This window comes from Otolemur garnettii, unplaced genomic scaffold (genome assembly GCF_000181295.1).
Source record: "Otolemur garnettii isolate 467f Iridium unplaced genomic scaffold, OtoGar3 scaffold00027, whole genome shotgun sequence".
Taxonomy (NCBI): Eukaryota; Metazoa; Chordata; class Mammalia; order Primates; family Galagidae; genus Otolemur; species Otolemur garnettii.
In genome coordinates, this window is record NW_003852422.1 from 971,945 (window position 1) to 988,996 (window position 17,052).

A 17,052-nucleotide genomic window follows, 5' to 3' on the forward strand; every position below is an offset into this window, starting at 1 on the left:
AGACGAAGATACTGTCATAATACACAGCATTGGGAGGACTAAACCACTTCGTTAAGATGAAGAGTTCTATTAATAAAAGCAGAGTTCAAGTTTCTAACCGGTGCGAACAAAGCCACTGAGTAAGTGGGTACCTCAGGGGATGCCCTCTCTCCTTGCGGGGGTCACTCAGCTTTAGGAGAAGCGGAGTGGATGGGTCTGAGCCCTTTCTGTTCCTAAGGCGGTTTCCCAGCATTTCTTTCAACTGAGATTTATTTTAAAGGTTTCAGGGTTCTCAGGGACAGTCAAACCCACTGTTGAGGGGAGTAACCTTTGAGCAGCCACATGGCAGAAATATTTTCTGCTCTGGGTAAAATTTTAGTGGGAATCTAGGCAAGATGGGTCAGAAGCCTGATGCTCAAACTTCAGAACCACTGACATGGGATAGAACAGGTGGTCAAGTCATGGTGTGTCCGGCTAGTTTATGCCAATCTCCTTGTTATCCTCAATGAACCTTGTGAACGGGCGGCTGGCTGCTGTTTCTGAGCTCGCCTTGTCCAAGCTGACAAGGGGTGGGCTGTTGCCGGTACGCGCTTTATCCATCCCACTAGCCATGGTCCCCAAGGGGGGGATGGCACTTCCCCCCAGACTTACGGGGAGCTGGGGGATGCCCCCATTCTGGATAACAGAAATCTCATTGTTCTTCATGGCCAGCCCATTTGTGATGGCTGCAGCATACTGGTTCCAAAAGCTGGGGTCGACGTTCATTGCCCGAGCTGCCAGATCCTTCTGGAACATTTCTGAGAACTTCAGGGCATCGCCCCCTAGCAGTGCCATGGGGTTCTCCACTGAGAGGCGGCGGCCACGCCGAGCAGGGGCGTTATTCCACATGTGTGTCCCCATATGCACCTGTGAGAGACACGGAGAGATGGCTCACAAGTAAGTGAGTCCAGGTACTCAAGGCAGAGCTGTCCTCTTCATATTGATTCTTAAGCACCACCCCACCCCAAGCACATGTGAGGACAAGGGAGCTTCAGGGAGCCTTTCTGAGCAACTGATATCAGATAGGGAACATTCCATTTCACAGAATACAAAAAGCAAAGTCAGCATATGTCAGGTAATGAATACACTCTTTTCATGGGACACACTTGATAGAATAACTTTTCCCTAAGGTGTAAAACCCATGAGGCCACCCAGAGAATGTTCTAGAGCTCCAAGGGTCCAGGGTCTTACCCCACTGCCTCAGCTGAGCCATGGCTCTCAACACTCTCACCACACCCACTAAATCTTCTAATGCTTGAACTCTTTGCATTCTCCTTCTGCCTTTTCTCAAACAAGAAAAAAACATTAATTCTAAAGCGTCCCAGGGCCACCTAGGGCAGCAGACCCCCCAGCGGCTTTCCTCCCATTGACAAACACCTGTGTGGAGGCCACAGGTATCGATCTTTTGACAGTATAAGAGGCCGCTGAGGCCCAGACAGGCTGGCTGCACAAACACATACTTTACACAGGACGGAGACAGCCCACCAACCTGAGCTGGTGAAAAACCATAGGCTGGGGGGTGTCACACTGCCTCTCCTCTAACTTCCCACCTTCTGAGAATGCACAGCCTTGCTGGGATCTCACTCACAACTCGGCACAGTGGCTGCTCCTCCCTGCCCTCACCAGGGAGCACCTCACCACTCACCCCTCCAGCAGCCAATGGGCAGGACAGAGTCCTCTACAAGTCGCTAAGCATGCCTCATCCCTGCATTATTTGTACGATGTGTGAGTACTAAAGGCTGAGTTAATTTGTTATTAAATTCAAGAGCGCTGACTCACCTCTCTACCCCCATCACACGCAGGGCTGCACAAGCCCCTTGGAAAGGAGAGGTCCAGACTGGTGTCTCACAGCCACTTAATAGGATGCCACCGCAAAAAGTGTGTGCACACATGCATTCAAACACCCCCCCCATGCTACACGTGTGCAAATATACTACACACTCACATGCCACCCTTGCACATGTGCACACATACATGACCCATACACACTGTACATCACACACACATTACACACTCACACCCACAGTGCCCCATCCCCCAGCCAACAGCAGGACCCTGCTGGTGCATCTAAGGCAGGTGGTGGAGATGGCCATCCATGGGAGGAACCCTTGTGGCTTTGGCAGCCATGGCAGCTGTGGCAGCCTGGGCCTGCCATGCCCTTACCTTGAGGTTGCCCTTGGTGGTGAAGGCCCTGCCACAGATGGTGCAGCCAAATGGTTTCTCTCCAGTGTGGGTTCGCTCGTGGATCTGCAGGGCGCTGGCTGAGGAGAAGGTCTTCCCGCAGGACTGGCAGTTGTGCTGCTTGGGTGTCCGGCGTGGTGGAGGGGCCAGCATGGGTGTGAGGCCTGGGCTCATCACTGTCTGAGGCCCCGCAGGGACCTGGACTCCAGCTGGCAGCGGTGGGCCCTCGCCCAGCGTGATGGCCTTGTTGTGGCCGTTCACCTCCATTTTGATCATGGGCGCGGCACTGGAGACCAGGCTAGGAGTGCTTTGGCTGGGACCTAGAGCAAAGTTGGGGTCAAACACCTGAGAAGGCAGCTCTTTCAATCTGTGCGTCAGCAAGTGCTGTTTTAAATTACCCATAGTGGAGCACCCGCGCCCGCAGGCCGCGCAGACAAAGGGCCTCTCCTTGGTATGGCTGCGGAGGTGGATCTCCAACGCGCTCTTGCAAGCAAAGGGCTTGCCACAGACACCACACACAGTGCTCGGACACTTACCCCGCTCTCTGCTCAGGAACAGCAGGCTGAAGGGGGCTTCCTCCTTGATGGCTGGCCGGCCGGGAGGGCCAGCGGTCAGGTCCAGGGCACCTCCATTTCCTGGGACTGGGGATGGGCTGTCCGGCCTTTCGGTCTTGAGGACCATCTCCTGTGGGTCTTCCTGGGCACCCAGGCCTGGCGACTTGGAGCGGAAGCTCTCCCCGTTGCTGTTGGTGGGGGACAGTGGCTGTGAGGACGAGGACTCGGACAGCGCGGGGCTGCCAGCACTGCGGCTCTCCAGGTCTCCTACAGCGGATGAGGAGTCGTTGCTCAGGTGGTCACTCTCCCCTGACCCGTTTTCCATGGACTTCAGACCGGTCAGCTGTTGGCAGTTCATGACCGAGTCGATCATCTTCATCTGGTTCTCCAGAGCAGCGATGCTGGAGATGACAGAGGGTGGTGAGGGCGGGCAGGACCCTGTGAAGGATAGAAGTGGTTTGGCGGGGTCACTGGTGGAGTCCTTCAGCTCAGCGTCCTCCTCCATGGAGTTGTCCTCGATGTCGTCGTCGTAGCCGCTCAGGGTCTCCGTGCTCTTCTCGTCACAGGCAAGCTCGGAGTCCATGTTGTCTTGGAAGCCCTCAGGCAGAGGCGTGTTGGGGATCTGCCCGCCCATGTGCATACGGATGTGTTGCTGCAGGACCACGGCGTTGGTGAACTTTTTCTGGCAGATGGGGCAGGAGTGCTGAACGCGCAGGGGCGGCTTGGCGCGGTGCACGCCGAAGTGCGTCTTCAGGTTGCCTTTGGTGGTGAAGGCGCGGCCGCAGATCTTGCACTTGAACGGCCTCTCCCCCGTGTGCGTCCGATAGTGCATCTTGAGTGCGCTCTGGCAGCTCAGCACGCGGTGGCAGATGACGCACTGGTTCGGGTCAGTCATCTTCTTGTCGATGTTCTCCACCAGCTGCTGCAGCTTCGAGGTCTCCGACGTCTGCATGGAGTCCAGCAGCCCCCCGAAGGGGAACTGCGCCTTAAACTGGTCGGAGACCACAGGGAGCCCAGGGCTGCCCAGGCTTGCAGACACGCTGTCCGTGGCTGGGCCGGCCGCGCTGGTGGTGGACGTGGATGCTGAGCTGGCCGGGCCTCCGGCCGGGGCGTCACCTGCCCTCGCGGTGGTGCCGGGCAGGCCCAGCGGCTCAGTCTTCGTCAGAGATGTGCTGAGGAGCGGCTGCGGGGACTCGGCAGACACTGGGATGCCTGACTCAGGGTTGTTGAGGCCAGGGGACAAGGAGGGGCACTCGCTGGAGGCCGGGGATGGCCTCTGTGGGGAGTGGCTAGCAGGGGTGACACTGGGGGAGTCCGCATAGCCATGGGCTCCTGGGACTGTGGGAGGCAGCTGCAGTCCCACCGAGGTGGGTACCGTGGGCAGCACGGGCTTGCTGTCCAGCCAGGTGGTCACAGGCTTCTCCGGGGGCAGCGACATACCGTAGGGAATCCCCGAGCAGGTGGGCACGTTGTCGAGGTACTCTGGGACGGGGTAGGGGTTCATCTGGATGTGGGGGTACTTCTCCTTGTGCCTCTGGAAGTGCACCTTCAAGTTGCCTTTGGTCGAGAAGCGGTTCCCGCAGATGTTGCACTTGAAGGGCCGCTCCCCCGTGTGCGACCGCAGGTGGATCTGCAGCGCGCTGTCGCTGCCGAAGACCTTGGCGCAGAACCTGCACTTGTGCTTGAAGAAGGGGTCTTCGGCGCTGGCCTTGGGCTCGAACACGGACACATTGGGGGGTTTACCCTTGCGATGCTTCATAAGGGCTGACAGGGGGTCCAGGGCATTGGCCGTGGCTGCGATGCTGACCAGTGGGTTGGGGAAAATGACGCTGCTCGAGGAGGTGTGAGGTAGAAGTGGGCTTGGCAGGCTGGGGGCCGATCCCAGTGGTGGCGGTGCGGGGCCCAGGGCGGGGGGCGTGGTGGCGTTTGGGGGTTGTGGGGCGCCAGGGCCTGGGGCCGTACTGGGGGCCGCGGGTGTGCCAGGCTCTGGGGGCACCGCGGGGCCACCAGGGGTACTGGCACCCGATGCGGGCCGTGGCAGGGGCTGTGGGCCCTCGAAGACTACGGGGGCGGCAGTGCCAGGGTTGGCGGCTGAGAGCGGCAGGGCGGGGGCCCCGGTCAGCCCGGGCAGCTGGCTGGAGGCTGGCGCAGGTGTGCTTGGGGCCGCAGCGGGGCTGAGTGAGGGGCGCAGGGGCTGGCGGTGCATCAAGGCCACCTGGCTGCGGATCTGCTCGATGAGCTGCAGCTGGTGGATCTGCTGCTGCTGCAGGGCCAGAAGCTGCTCCAGGATCATGGGCACCGCCGCCGCAGCCACGCCGCCACCGGCGCCTGCGCCGCCTGCTGCCCGCGCACCCTGGGAGAACTGCGCCACCGCCACCTTGGTGCTGAGCAGCGTCTCCAGTGTCACGTTGGTGCTGGGCATGCCGTAGGCGGGCGTGGGAGCCGGAGTGGGCGCGGGCCGGGCCGCGCTGGGGGCACCAGGGCCGGCACAGCCCTGCTCCGCCGGGGGCTGCACGTCCATGGGCTCGGTGTCCGCAGCCTCTGAGGCCTCGCGGGCCTCCCTGCCGGCCGGCCGCGCCTCGCCCTCCGCGCCCTCCTCCTCGGCGGCCTCGCTCTCCGTGTGCTCGCTGGGGGAGCTGGCGGGAGACGCTTCCGGGAAGTCCTCGGAAGGCGGCGCTGGCTCATCGTCCTGCACGATCAACACCGGTGGATTCTTGGTGCAGCTCTGCTTGTGCCGCAGGAGGTCGGCCCACTTGAAGAACTCGGCGCAGCAGTGCTCGCACACGCTGGTCTCCTCGCCGCCGCGGGCCTCAGGGCCGCCGTCCGCCGCCTCCGCGCCGTCCCCGGGGGCGCCTGGAAAAGCGAGAGAGCCGTGAGCCCGGCGCACGCTGCCAGCCGCCGCCTCCGAGTTTCGCACGAGAGTAAAATCAATATTTTTTATTTTGCACAAATTACCCCACTTCAACGTTTCTGACGCCCCAGTGTGTGCATTCTGCGACTCTCTAGCTAGCTAATCATTTTCTTCGCAGAATCCATCAAATTATGAGGCCCTATCAATGGTGGATACCGCTGCTAATGACATTCCATAGACGCCATCGATTCCCGATACCCTCATACAATCCGCGGCTGCCCTGTCCGCTGCGCACAAAGCCAGCCTTCGATGAGCTCATTAGGGTCCCCGTTACTATCGGGCGTCCTTATTTCCAGCAAAATTAGAGATGCCTTTGCCAGTTCACTTAACATCGCTAAACTAATCTGTAACCTTTCAAACTCACGTCGGCGCCTGACAGGGGGCCGGCGCTGTGGTGGGGGTGGTCTGGGACCTGCAGATGTATGATCTTCATGCAGCGAGGAGATATTGCAGGTTGAATGTAATTCTACAGAACCTTTGGAATCAATAAGCATTCATTTCACGTAAGAAATTTCGGCTAAACACTTTCATTTATAAATGTAACATCCAAAACACAAGCACTTTTTGCATCTGTTTGGAACACCCCCCCTCCAGCCCCGAGCCAATCAGTATCTTTTTATGCATCTGTACTTCTACAGATAGGTTACGTTTCTACGGTTTAGAACTTGCCAAATAAATATCAATATAGTCTAGGCCTAAAATTAATCATGTTTAATACAATTAATTGGCTCTGTCAGATGCAATATTTCTTGGCAAAATGAAGTAAAATTACATGTTATTGTTATTAGCCAATAGAGTTCAGTGGTTTGCTAACAAACTAGAAATTATATATTTAAAGTTCATTTATGTTGACATGTTTAACATGAAAATGTTGTAGCCAGACACACTTTTTGTACCTATTTTCATCTATTCTCATGGAAAGACTTAGCAAATTATATGCTTGTGCCATAGTGGAAAACCCTCTAATTGGTTACACATGTTTAATTACTGTCACAGGCAGCCACTTCCTCTGTCTCCCCTAACCCTCTTGTGCCGAATAACCACCACGTTTAATGAACAACTCTAATTCACACCTGATCAAATAAATAGCTACACAGGAAGAAGGAATCAACAAACGATAGCATTTCTAGCTCCTGGTTTTGGGGTAGTTGGGGTGAAAAGTAATTCCCGATAATTACCCGGGCTCTGTGTGATAGCCTGGACATCACTGACTCCTATTAAAACCACCTTTTGTCAATTTATGGACGGACTGATGGTTCTGAGTCAGTGTGCCCCAGTAGGCTGCAAATGTAAGTCAGCTTTGTTAAACACACACAGTTGAGTATGAGAACACCCTCAAGTCTGTGTCCCCAAAATAAGTTACAACATCAACAAATGTATCTGCTAAAAATTAAGTGTTTTCTTTTGATAATAAAGAATTCAGCGTTGAATTCAATAGAGAAATCTAATTAAAAATATCCTGTAAAAACACACAGTTCCTATCTACTGGAAATGAAAAGTATTTTTTGAGGGCAGTCTGTGACTCTCCGTGAAGCCATTATATCTGGGTAATTTATACATGCCTTTAAAAAATTATTAGCAGTGTTCAATTAGTATTTTTTTTAACTGGCTAACCCATTTGACACGGAAAAGAAGTTAGAGCTTGCAGCCCATAAAGCCTGCTGGACTTTTAAACTAAATTCAGTGCTGGAGATCAGACTGCATTCAGAGTCTCCTTACTGCGTGGAGGAAGGGCTGTAGGGAGTGTCTGTAATGAAGGTGACCATAGCTGGAAGCAAAGGCACAGCTGATTAATGCTGCAGATAGCACATTAACGAAATAAACACTCAGAGTACTCGACTTTGCTCCAACCATTCAAAATCTAATTTTAAGCCTGTTCAGGTTATGGAATAAGGAAAAAAATTAAAAGCCTTAAATCTTCCTGTAAATGATTTAATGATAAGCAATAAAAATGATCTCAAATTCTAGTCATGTATTTTAAAGATATCACAAAAATGCAAAGAATTTCTACTTTAAATTTCTTTTTAACAGTGGAATGTTCTGCAGGATCTCCATAGTAAATAAAACTAAGTAGCCATTAAAGTTTTTTTGTATTAAGCAATCAAATATATATAAAACTATTATAACTAATCAAGGGAATGTTTAAAAAGTTGTTTTCCAGTGATATAAAATGCATTATTTTAATACTTTTTTAAAAAGAAGGTCTCAAGAATTAAATACTGATTCCTTGAAATATTTTCAACACTTAACTCTTTGGAAGGGATAAAATGTATAACTTATATGGTATACATTTCATACAGTATACAAATCTGAAATTTTATACAGTATGTATCTTATTAAAAGAATACTTTTTCTTTATAGGGAGTATATACCGGGAACAGTTCACTGAGAGTATGCTTTAAAGGCAGGTTGACTTCTGGATCATTTAAAAGGAGTTCGGTGTTGAAAGAATTAACTTATATATTGTAAATACATTATATCTTTAGAAACAAACACTGCCCAAATTTTCTTTGTTAACACATGACACAGAAAAATACCACTTTTGCTTTTCACAAAGATCTTATGTTTGTTTGCCAAAGGTCTTGATCCAAATTTCTATTTATCTTAATGATTTGCATTTTTACCTTCCCATTAGTTTTATAAGTTAAATATTTTTATGGTTCACTTCTAAATTTAGAGATGTTGAGAAGTGTTCCCATAGGTAATTTCATTTTTTTTTTTTTTTACCATTGGCAGGTTTGCTAAATTTTAAGTTTTTGTCAATTGTAGAACTGTGTGTAGAATATTTAAGTACCTTCTGTCAAATAAGTTATTTTGTTTAAAGCAATTAAATATACATGATAATCTCAATCCAAGGCAGATATTCTTGTGAAAGTGAAATAATCTTCTACTTACATTTCTTCGAAGTTTAAGAAGGAAATTGTGTAAAAAAATGGCATTCTGACCATTAAGACCTGTTAACAGTTTAGGAAGCAGATAATTGTTGGAGAGAAGCAAGTTCATCATAAGTTTGATTTTGACTAAAACATATTTTAAAAACTACAATTAGTGAAGGAAAAAATTCTTCAATACAATTTAGATTTTTTATTTTTCAATTTAGATTTAGGCAAATAAGTTAGAAGTGCCTGTATAACATCCATTAGCATCTGAATAAGCACATTTGCTCCCAGTTTCTCCTGTGCTCAGGCTTTGGCTGTTTCACTGTCAAAGTGTGAATGTCCTCAACGTTCCATAAAAGTTACAGATAAGAACAAATTTCACAAGATAGTCTTGAATAAAAGGAATACAAGTAAAAAATTCCAATATATCATATACAGGACTGAATTTTGCCTGCAAACTTTAAGAATAAGCACTTCCATTGAGTCTATTTGTAGGAAATAAAATGAACATTTTCTAAGCACAGAAATCTTGAGGAGCAGGGAGACATTTCACCGACATGCAGAACCAAAGTGCTGACTTCTGATGCATTCTGAACAGAAAGGGAAATAATGAAAACAAATTATTACAACTTGCTTCCCTGGCTCTCCTCATTACGATGATTAAACGCACGTATTACAGTGTGTATGTGCGAATATAGCATTCTTAACTTATTTTTAAATGCTTTTTTGTAACAAGAAAACCCATATGGGAAAAATTTTAATGCAGTTCCCCATCATATACTTTCTAAAGCTGTTTATCCTGCCATTGCTCAAAGACAATATTATATTAGATTCAAATGTATTTAACTATCTTTTAATGACACTCAACATTTTTAAGCAACCTTTATGCTCCAAAAATAGAAGCATCCATTAGTTAATATGGCCAAAATAATTTATTTTTTGTACACTGTTCAACAACTAAGAGATTTGAAACTGTAAATAGGCAAGGGATTAAACTGTAATTAGGCAGGAGTTTTGCAGTGCACAAGGATTCTATCAGAACAAGTTAAGAAAATGCCGACCAATTCACCAAGGAGTATAGCTCAGCCAACACTCCTCCCTACGTGGTGGCAGCAGTATTTGGTCCAGACCACCCCAAGAAACAGCACACACACTTGCTGACAGGTTTTCCATGCATGTGAAGAAGGCCTGGAAGCTGCTCTGGGGTGACCCTCCTTTGCTGATGTCAGGTGGGGCAGCCTCGGAGTGCTACACACTTGAGCCACATACTGGAAAGGCATTTTTGCAGTCCAGTTCTCAGCTATCCCAAGATTCATTGTTAAGGTTTTTCAGGGTTTCTAGTTATCACTGTTCATACATTCTGCAAGTTTTTTATGTTTCTCAGTTGTACTGAAGATAGGGGAAAGGTCCCACTAGTCATTTAGAGGAAATACCTAATAGAAAGGTAGTTTCAGAGATGATAGTTTTTTTTTAAATACATGCTTCCCCCCCACCACTTACTAATGAAATATACATGGAATGTTTAACAAAAATATCTCTAGTCTTAGGATCGACACTGTCAGTGTGCAGGAGACCCTCAGATAGTTTCCCTGGCTTGTTACAGAATAGGTATCGTGTTTTCACGATCTTCTGAAAATGATGTATTGGAAGAGAGGCAGAATTTTTAGCCTTGATGATAGAAGCCACAAACAAAAACATTGTGGTAATATGTATAAGAATACTTGAGACATAATGTTTCTTTAAAAATTCCAAACTACAGTTGTTAGCAAGGTTTTTTTTTTTTTAACATTTTCTTTTCAAGGAGGACAGTGGCTTGTAAAGAAGCCAACCACCTACAAAGTCCTAGTAAAATGGGCATTTTATAATTTTGCTTGTTAATCTTGCAAGCTCACTTTTATTCTGCTCCATGTCTGCAAAACGTTTTAATTCATTACAATTATCAAAAGGAGAAGCAAAACTTACTTGTAAAGGAAAAAGATCTTAACTTCTCCACTTTAATTGGTAACTTTAAAACCTCACATGAATCTTCAGGAAAGGGAAACATACTTTCTCCTTTGCTTTTCTGGCCCTTAAAAATCTAGAAAGCATTTTTCAAGTTTTCCTAAATTGTTAGGAGACACTTATTTTCTTGCAAATTAATTCTTTTTAACTCCTTATGATAGCTTTGAATCCCATAAAGAAAGATGAATTATCACATACTGAGCCCAAGCTGTGAAACAGGAGGAGACAAATAGAGACCCCTACTGTGTTTAACAATGTAGAAGAAATTCCAGACGCAATAGAAAAATTTTCTGTCCGTTTCCCCAGACCTCAAAGCTTGTGTGCATGGCACTGAACGGTGGAGGGCACTCTTGCTATGCTCAACGCCGACTCTGACCTGCACACTCCTGCGTGCCTACTCAGAGGCCCGCATCTCAAATTTGTTAAGTCATGACCACCTGTGGCAACCTTGCCAACTGTCTTCCGTTTAAAACATTTGCAGTTTTGAATCAGTGAGGTGATGCACAGAGAGCAAGATGGTGTTTCCTTTATGCATGTGTGCAGATGAGAGCAGGACACCATGCACCTTTGCTTTGACTATCTGCACCCACTGCTGCACCAGGGGAGATTTTTCACACTTCAGGGCTGCACAATAGTTCTTTTGCTGAGATGTTATTCTGCAACCACACTTGCGGTCAATGTACACACATCACTATCTATGCCTACTTAAAAAATACACAAACTGAAATACGTCAGTTGAGGTAAACAATTTCAGTCAAAATTTGGTGAGCGGTGAAAGCAAGGTATTGCCAAGTCACTTTTGGTGAAGATGTGGATGTTTTAAATTCAGAGGATGTGGTCCCACGGATTCAACATGTGAAATTAAACCTGGTGTCGATGACATGCCTTCTTGGAAGTGTCTACCTGACTCTCCTCTGTGCATAGCAATAAATAAGCTGAACAACTGAGATATACACATGCCCATGTTTTAATCGCCCTGGAAGGCATGCGCCATCCTGCGTCCAGGGTCAAGGCTAAGACCAACTGCTCATCCTCATACTTGGGGCTAGATGATTAAATCATTTCCATTGTTTGTCATCATGTCACGACACTGTTTGATTTCTGTGGGCAAAGTTTGCACATATGCAAAAAATCATCCTGGAAAAGCCACTGCCCTGGGTCACCGAAGCCAGTGACTCTGCATGTGTACAAACCACACAAGAGAATTATCACCCAGCACAGGGAAGGTCACTCTCAAAAAGAGGACCAATGTGCCAACGAATTAAGACAAAGTGCCATGGCACCTGCAGGGTTAATTAAACAGTTCAAGATGCAATAGCTACACAAAAGAAAGCCGTTTTCTCTTCTTTAAGAACTATAAACACTTGTGCTGAACTAGATGGGCGTTTGATAAGCTGAGCTGCACGGAGCAAGCTTGCGGGATCTCTAGTTAACACTCAGATTCGGTGTTAACACTTAACAGAACAGTGGCGAGCCCTGTTGCCAAGGTCAACAGCACAGATGCACTAATTGTATTATGAGCTTGACATCTAGTGGCCACCCCTGGCAGGTCAAAGCAGGCAAAGGTTAAATCAGCAAGGCTTGTCAAAGCTCTCCTAACTACCCACCTTCAGGGAGAGTCGCCGATGCTGGCCCACCTTTTCACAGACATCAGACAAAAAGGCTTTCTAGCTGAGCCGGCTGCTAATGCTTGCAGAGAATGCAAAGGGGGTAGAGATTTCAGATGGTAAGCATAACTAATCTGAAGGTGATTGAAAAAGACAGGCCCACAGAGGAAAATATTTAGACACCACACTGGCATCGGCAGACCCTGTTGGTGGACACTGTCTCAGTCTTGAGAACTCTTCCCTTTAATTAAGAAACAAATCAATCTTAATCTCTAACATAAACAGACTATTCCACTATTTTATTACAATTAATATTTTTTACTTTCTATAACTTGGCTTGTTTGCACGGAAATTACACAGTTAACTGCACTTTAAATCATAATCGTTGAAGTTACAAGAAAAATCTAAGATGAGATAAAAACAAAAGTTGGCTTAAAGTAATAGTAAAATACTCCGTTTTTACAAAAATTTGATTTTATATGAAATGTGTAGTAAGTTAACATATACTGTAATTACAAATCTGCTCCCCCAGTAGTGGAATTAGCTCACATCTTTATGAGACAAAGATATGTCAGTCTTAATTCTGGCAACTATTCAAGAAATCATGTAGGTAAATAAAAGTAATAAAAAACAATTAAAAAAACCTTCCCATTATATTATTTTAAAAGTATGCTTCTAGAAACTATTTTGCAGCATTAAAAGATGGCCCGTAACCTCATTAGCAGTTAAAAAGATTTTTATTTTCCTTGAATAAAAGACTGTGTTAATAACTTAAGAATGCTAAGTTCCAACTAATGGTCAGTACATAGAAATCTTTTTTGTATCTTTGCCGAATCCCCCCAAAAGAAAATGTTCTTAAGGCTACCTGAAGATGAATGGCAAAGCTTCTTAGAGATTGTAGTTGAAAATGAAATTTGACCCACTTTTCCCATCATCTTGTATACAAAAAATAATCAGCTTGCTAAGTAATTCCTGCTGTTACTCCATACCTCCTTCTTCTGGCTCTGAACAGATCTAAAAATATTGGATTATACATATGGAAGTTTAAAATTTATTGTACATACAAATTCCCTAACTCTGTTACATAATCAGCTCTCTGAGGGTAGGAATTAATTGGCATGTTTTTTTGTTCATCACTGAAATGTGCATTTTAAAACAGGCCAACATTTTAAACATTATTTTTAAAAGAAATGTTTGCAAATACTTCTCCTTTTTTCACCCTGGTTACTTACTTTTTTACCTTTCACGTTTCAGAGAAAACAATCTGCCTGTGACTGTTAAAAAGTGGCTTCTGCATTGTCTCTTTGGCATGCTGAATTGTAAATGTGTAGAGCTGAAGGCAAGCCATGCAGATAGAGATAAAAGAGAAAGATCCTTCAGCGAGTGCTGGTGGCCTTCCCTTAATTTAAACACAGTCTGTGAATACCACTGGTAAATTCTTAAATCACATGCTCACCAAATTTAAAAGGATTTTTAAGATAGCCATATACTATAGGTTGGCAGAAGATAAAAACACACTTTGAAGCAATTAGTGCTAACAAACAAAATACAGGATGGTAAATTGTTTTAAATTATAATATCCCTTTGTTCTTTCTTAAATACAAGTTTTCTAAGGACAGTAAAACACATCTTTCTTAAATTACGTTTTATATGATAAAGAATGGTGATATTAAAATTTTTTAAGTTTTTAGTGGGAGTACAACTCTCACTGGAAGTTTTAATTAATTTTACTCAGAACAAAAATATCCAGCTAAAGGATTTCATTTTGGTGGCAGAAACTTAACTGAATCACAAGCTGCAACATACTTCTAAAATAGGAATGAAATACTTTGGAAATTAGTAACTTCAAAATGTGAGTCTCAATGATCCTTAAATTTTTACAAAAGGATAACTGTAAAACTTCACATAAATCATCCTAACTCTCATTTTACAAATGTCATATTTCATTCCTATAGTGATAAGGTCTGGATAGCACCAAAGCTATTTTTGTGTAGTATCTTTTCATTGCTTACCTAAAAACAAAAGCCTGAAAAAAAATCATAGTTCTTTTTAAAGAAATATATGCCTTTTCCTGTGAATAAAGTGACTGCATATTTGCCTCCCCTAAACAATTTTGCATATAATACTTGCTCTTCATGACATTAGCAACTGCTTTCAATTTTACTGCACCTAGGTGGACCTATTGCTTTAATTAATATGTCACGCCCAAAGTGGTACAAAGGAATTATTCAGTTCGTTCCTAAGACACTGTAAGCTAACTTAGTTCATTTACAGCCTCATGCATGGTCAGTTTATTTCCATTGCATTTAACAAAATTAAAATTTTAGGAGCTCTGATTCAGGTTGGATAATTTAGTTTCCACAACCATTTATCTTTAAAGAAACATTTTACTTATTTATCCTGGTAACAATGAGAACCGCAGAGTAATATACATGTGAGCATTCCTTAACTTAGCAGGGAACAGAGTATCTTTTATGTTCCATGAACAATCTGCTTCAGAATAATTAAATCAGAAAGAACTTTAAAAAGATAGTTTGCCTAAACTCTCCTTAAAACAAGGGTGGAAACACATTACTTAAGACTCTCCCCCCAGATAGGCTATTTTTGGCCTGTTGCAAAATATGATCAGGAACTGTGGCAATATCTTGATTACAACTCTGGACTGTGAAAAAATACAGGCTCGACACCAACTTTAATTCTAGTACGAGTGAAAACCCTGAATATGTTGCATCTCTAAATAAATTCGAGCAACAACAAGGGGAATTCAAAATAGAACTTGTAAATAATTTACTCCCTCTTAGGTTTTCAAACATAGGCTCTCCATATAGCCCTCCACATGTTTACACTATTGAGTTCAGCGTGCTCACATTTCTGAAGTGAAATTAAAAATGAATAGCAGTGCCTCAGCTTGTTAATTGTTAAATACAAGGGGTTTTACTCTATTAATTAAAATATGCTTTAATAAAAGGAGACATTGCACATTTTGATAACGACCCGACAAAGCTGAGAAGTATTTACATTGTTGCATTTTGGGGCGGCTGTGAAAGCCGATTTTAAGCTATTCAGGAGCCACCATAATAAAGCTTTAACATTCCTCACTGGGACGCAATGTAGTTCTTTTGAAGGAAAGACTGTCTTTCTCATTCGGCAGAAATAAATCCATTCATTTGATCATGTAGTCATTGAGGGCAATACAAAACAAACCAAGTGTGAGAAATTCTATGTGATGAAGTAAACAAAACAAAAAAAAAATCCATTTCCATGACAAAAAGATTCTTTGTCCTTAATCTACCCACCATATGCAAGCGTTTCTTTTTAGCATATCTCCGGTTCTAATCTCGGCTGACTCGGCTGCACAGATAAGGCGCCCTCACCTCCACGGCCACAAAAAGACCCCAACGAGTTCCCCGATGTTATTTAATTCCCCAGTTCCCCGGCCGTGCCGGGAACATTTTCTTGTTTCCTCCACTCCACCGGTACATACCTGCTTCGCCAAACTTTACAACACTGTGAAAAACTCAACTCCTGTTCCTTCCAGACGTTCTGCTCCGAGAGAAAAGATCACTCTCAGCTCTACACAACTCACAACACGTTAATCACGCAAGTCGGCCACCCTATTGTTTTTTAGGAACGCATTATATTCCCCGCGCGCTCTGCCGCAGGCTCGGGGTCCCCGCGCCCCCGGACCCCCCAGCGGGGCGCGCCGACCCGGGCGCCGAGTGCCTGGGCTTTACCCAGACGAAGCAGATTCGGGGTGCCCTAAACTTCAGGGTGCTACAGCTCAGGTTCCGAGAGTCCGAATCGTCCCCAGGCTCTAACTTTGGCGGCGCCGGCCGTTCGTTTTTGGATGTGTTCAGGAGAAAGTTCCTACCAGCGAAATGACTGCAAAGGCGCCTCCTGCGCCGGATTTCGGCGTATCCCAGAGAACACGAAAAGGCCTAAGGAAAAACTTGAAACGCACCACTAACGTGCTGGGGCTCTCTTTCGCGTAAAGACCAGCCCCCCAGCGCCACAGCTGTCCTCCCCCGGCCCAATTCCCAAGTCGGCCATTAAGGAAAGGCCAAGAGACATTTACTTTCCACTCGCTTCGGAACGGGATCGTTGGATTTGCCCACGCGCTAGGACATGGCGAGGCTCGCAGCCCGCGGGTCACCAGAGGCGGCCGGGTGGGGGGGCACAGGTGGGGTTGGGGAGGCGGCGTGGGCCCCAGGGCCGGCTCCGAGCGCGCACTACCTGGGGCGCCGGGACTCGCTGCTCGGAACAAAGCTGGGCAGGCGGCGATCTGCTCGGCCCTCGTCCAGCGGTAGGTGAGCTCTGGACGCGTTCCCCGCCGGAATGCTAGCCTGGGGATCGCCAAGGCCGGCCTCAGTGTCCCATCGCGGAGAACCGGGGTGGGGGGCTCTGGGGCACCGGCTTGGGAACCCCCTCCTGCCGCGAGCTCCGCGCGGTCCCCGAGCCGGCCCTGGCCCGGGCGCCTGCTCTCCCAGCTCCCCAACTCCGAGGAGCGGAGCCAAGTTTACTTCGCCCACAACTCTTTCCGCGGCCGCGCGCGCTCGGGCAGGGGATCCGAGTCCCCGCGGTTGGCCTGGCCCGGGGACCAGGCGCGGCGCGGGCACTTGCTCGCGGGAAACAGAGAACTTTTTTTCTCATCCCGCGACGCGCGCAGCCGATCCCGCCTCCCGCGCTCCCCCAGCTCCGGTGCGCGCCCCAGACCCCCAACCACTCGAGGTCCTAGCCCTCACCGTGCTCGGGAGCCCCGTCCGGCGGCGGCAGCTCCTCGTCCGACTTGAGGTGCTGTGGCTTGGCCTGCTTGCGCCGAGACATGCTGCTAGCGGCGCTCCGGCCCTGCGCAGGGCAACAGCATCAGCGGGGAGGCCGGCGGGGACGGCGCGGGGCGGGCG

The 17,052-nt window shown here is 46.9% G+C and overlaps 1 protein-coding gene across 1 annotated transcript; it reads right to left on the reverse strand.

The window, feature by feature from the left end:
- Positions 1–453: 453 nt before the first annotated feature.
- SALL3 (spalt like transcription factor 3) lies at positions 454–16,975 on the reverse strand. The gene is made up of 3 exons (XM_003788392.1): positions 16,894–16,975; positions 2,182–5,606; positions 454–885 (listed from the first exon to the last, which is right to left on the reverse strand). The coding sequence occupies exons 1-3, from the start codon at positions 16,973–16,975 to the stop codon at positions 454–456; spliced, it is 3,939 nt and encodes a 1,312-aa protein (XP_003788440.1).
- Between the last annotated feature and the right edge of the window lie 77 nt (positions 16,976–17,052).

Bases quoted from the DNA above. Each gene is read 5' to 3' on its own strand.
- SALL3 (XM_003788392.1), bottom strand. From the start codon at position 16,975: ATGTCTCGGCGCAAGCAGGCCAAGCCACAGCACCTCAAGTCGGACGAG. The intron at 5,607-16,893 runs GTGAGGGCTAGG...TCGCTTTTCCAG, and splicing joins GGACGGGGCTCCCGAGCACG to GCGCCCCCGGGGACGGCGCG. The intron at 886-2,181 runs GTAAGGGCATGG...TGTCTCTCACAG, and splicing joins CCACCAAGGGCAACCTCAAG to GTGCATATGGGGACACACAT.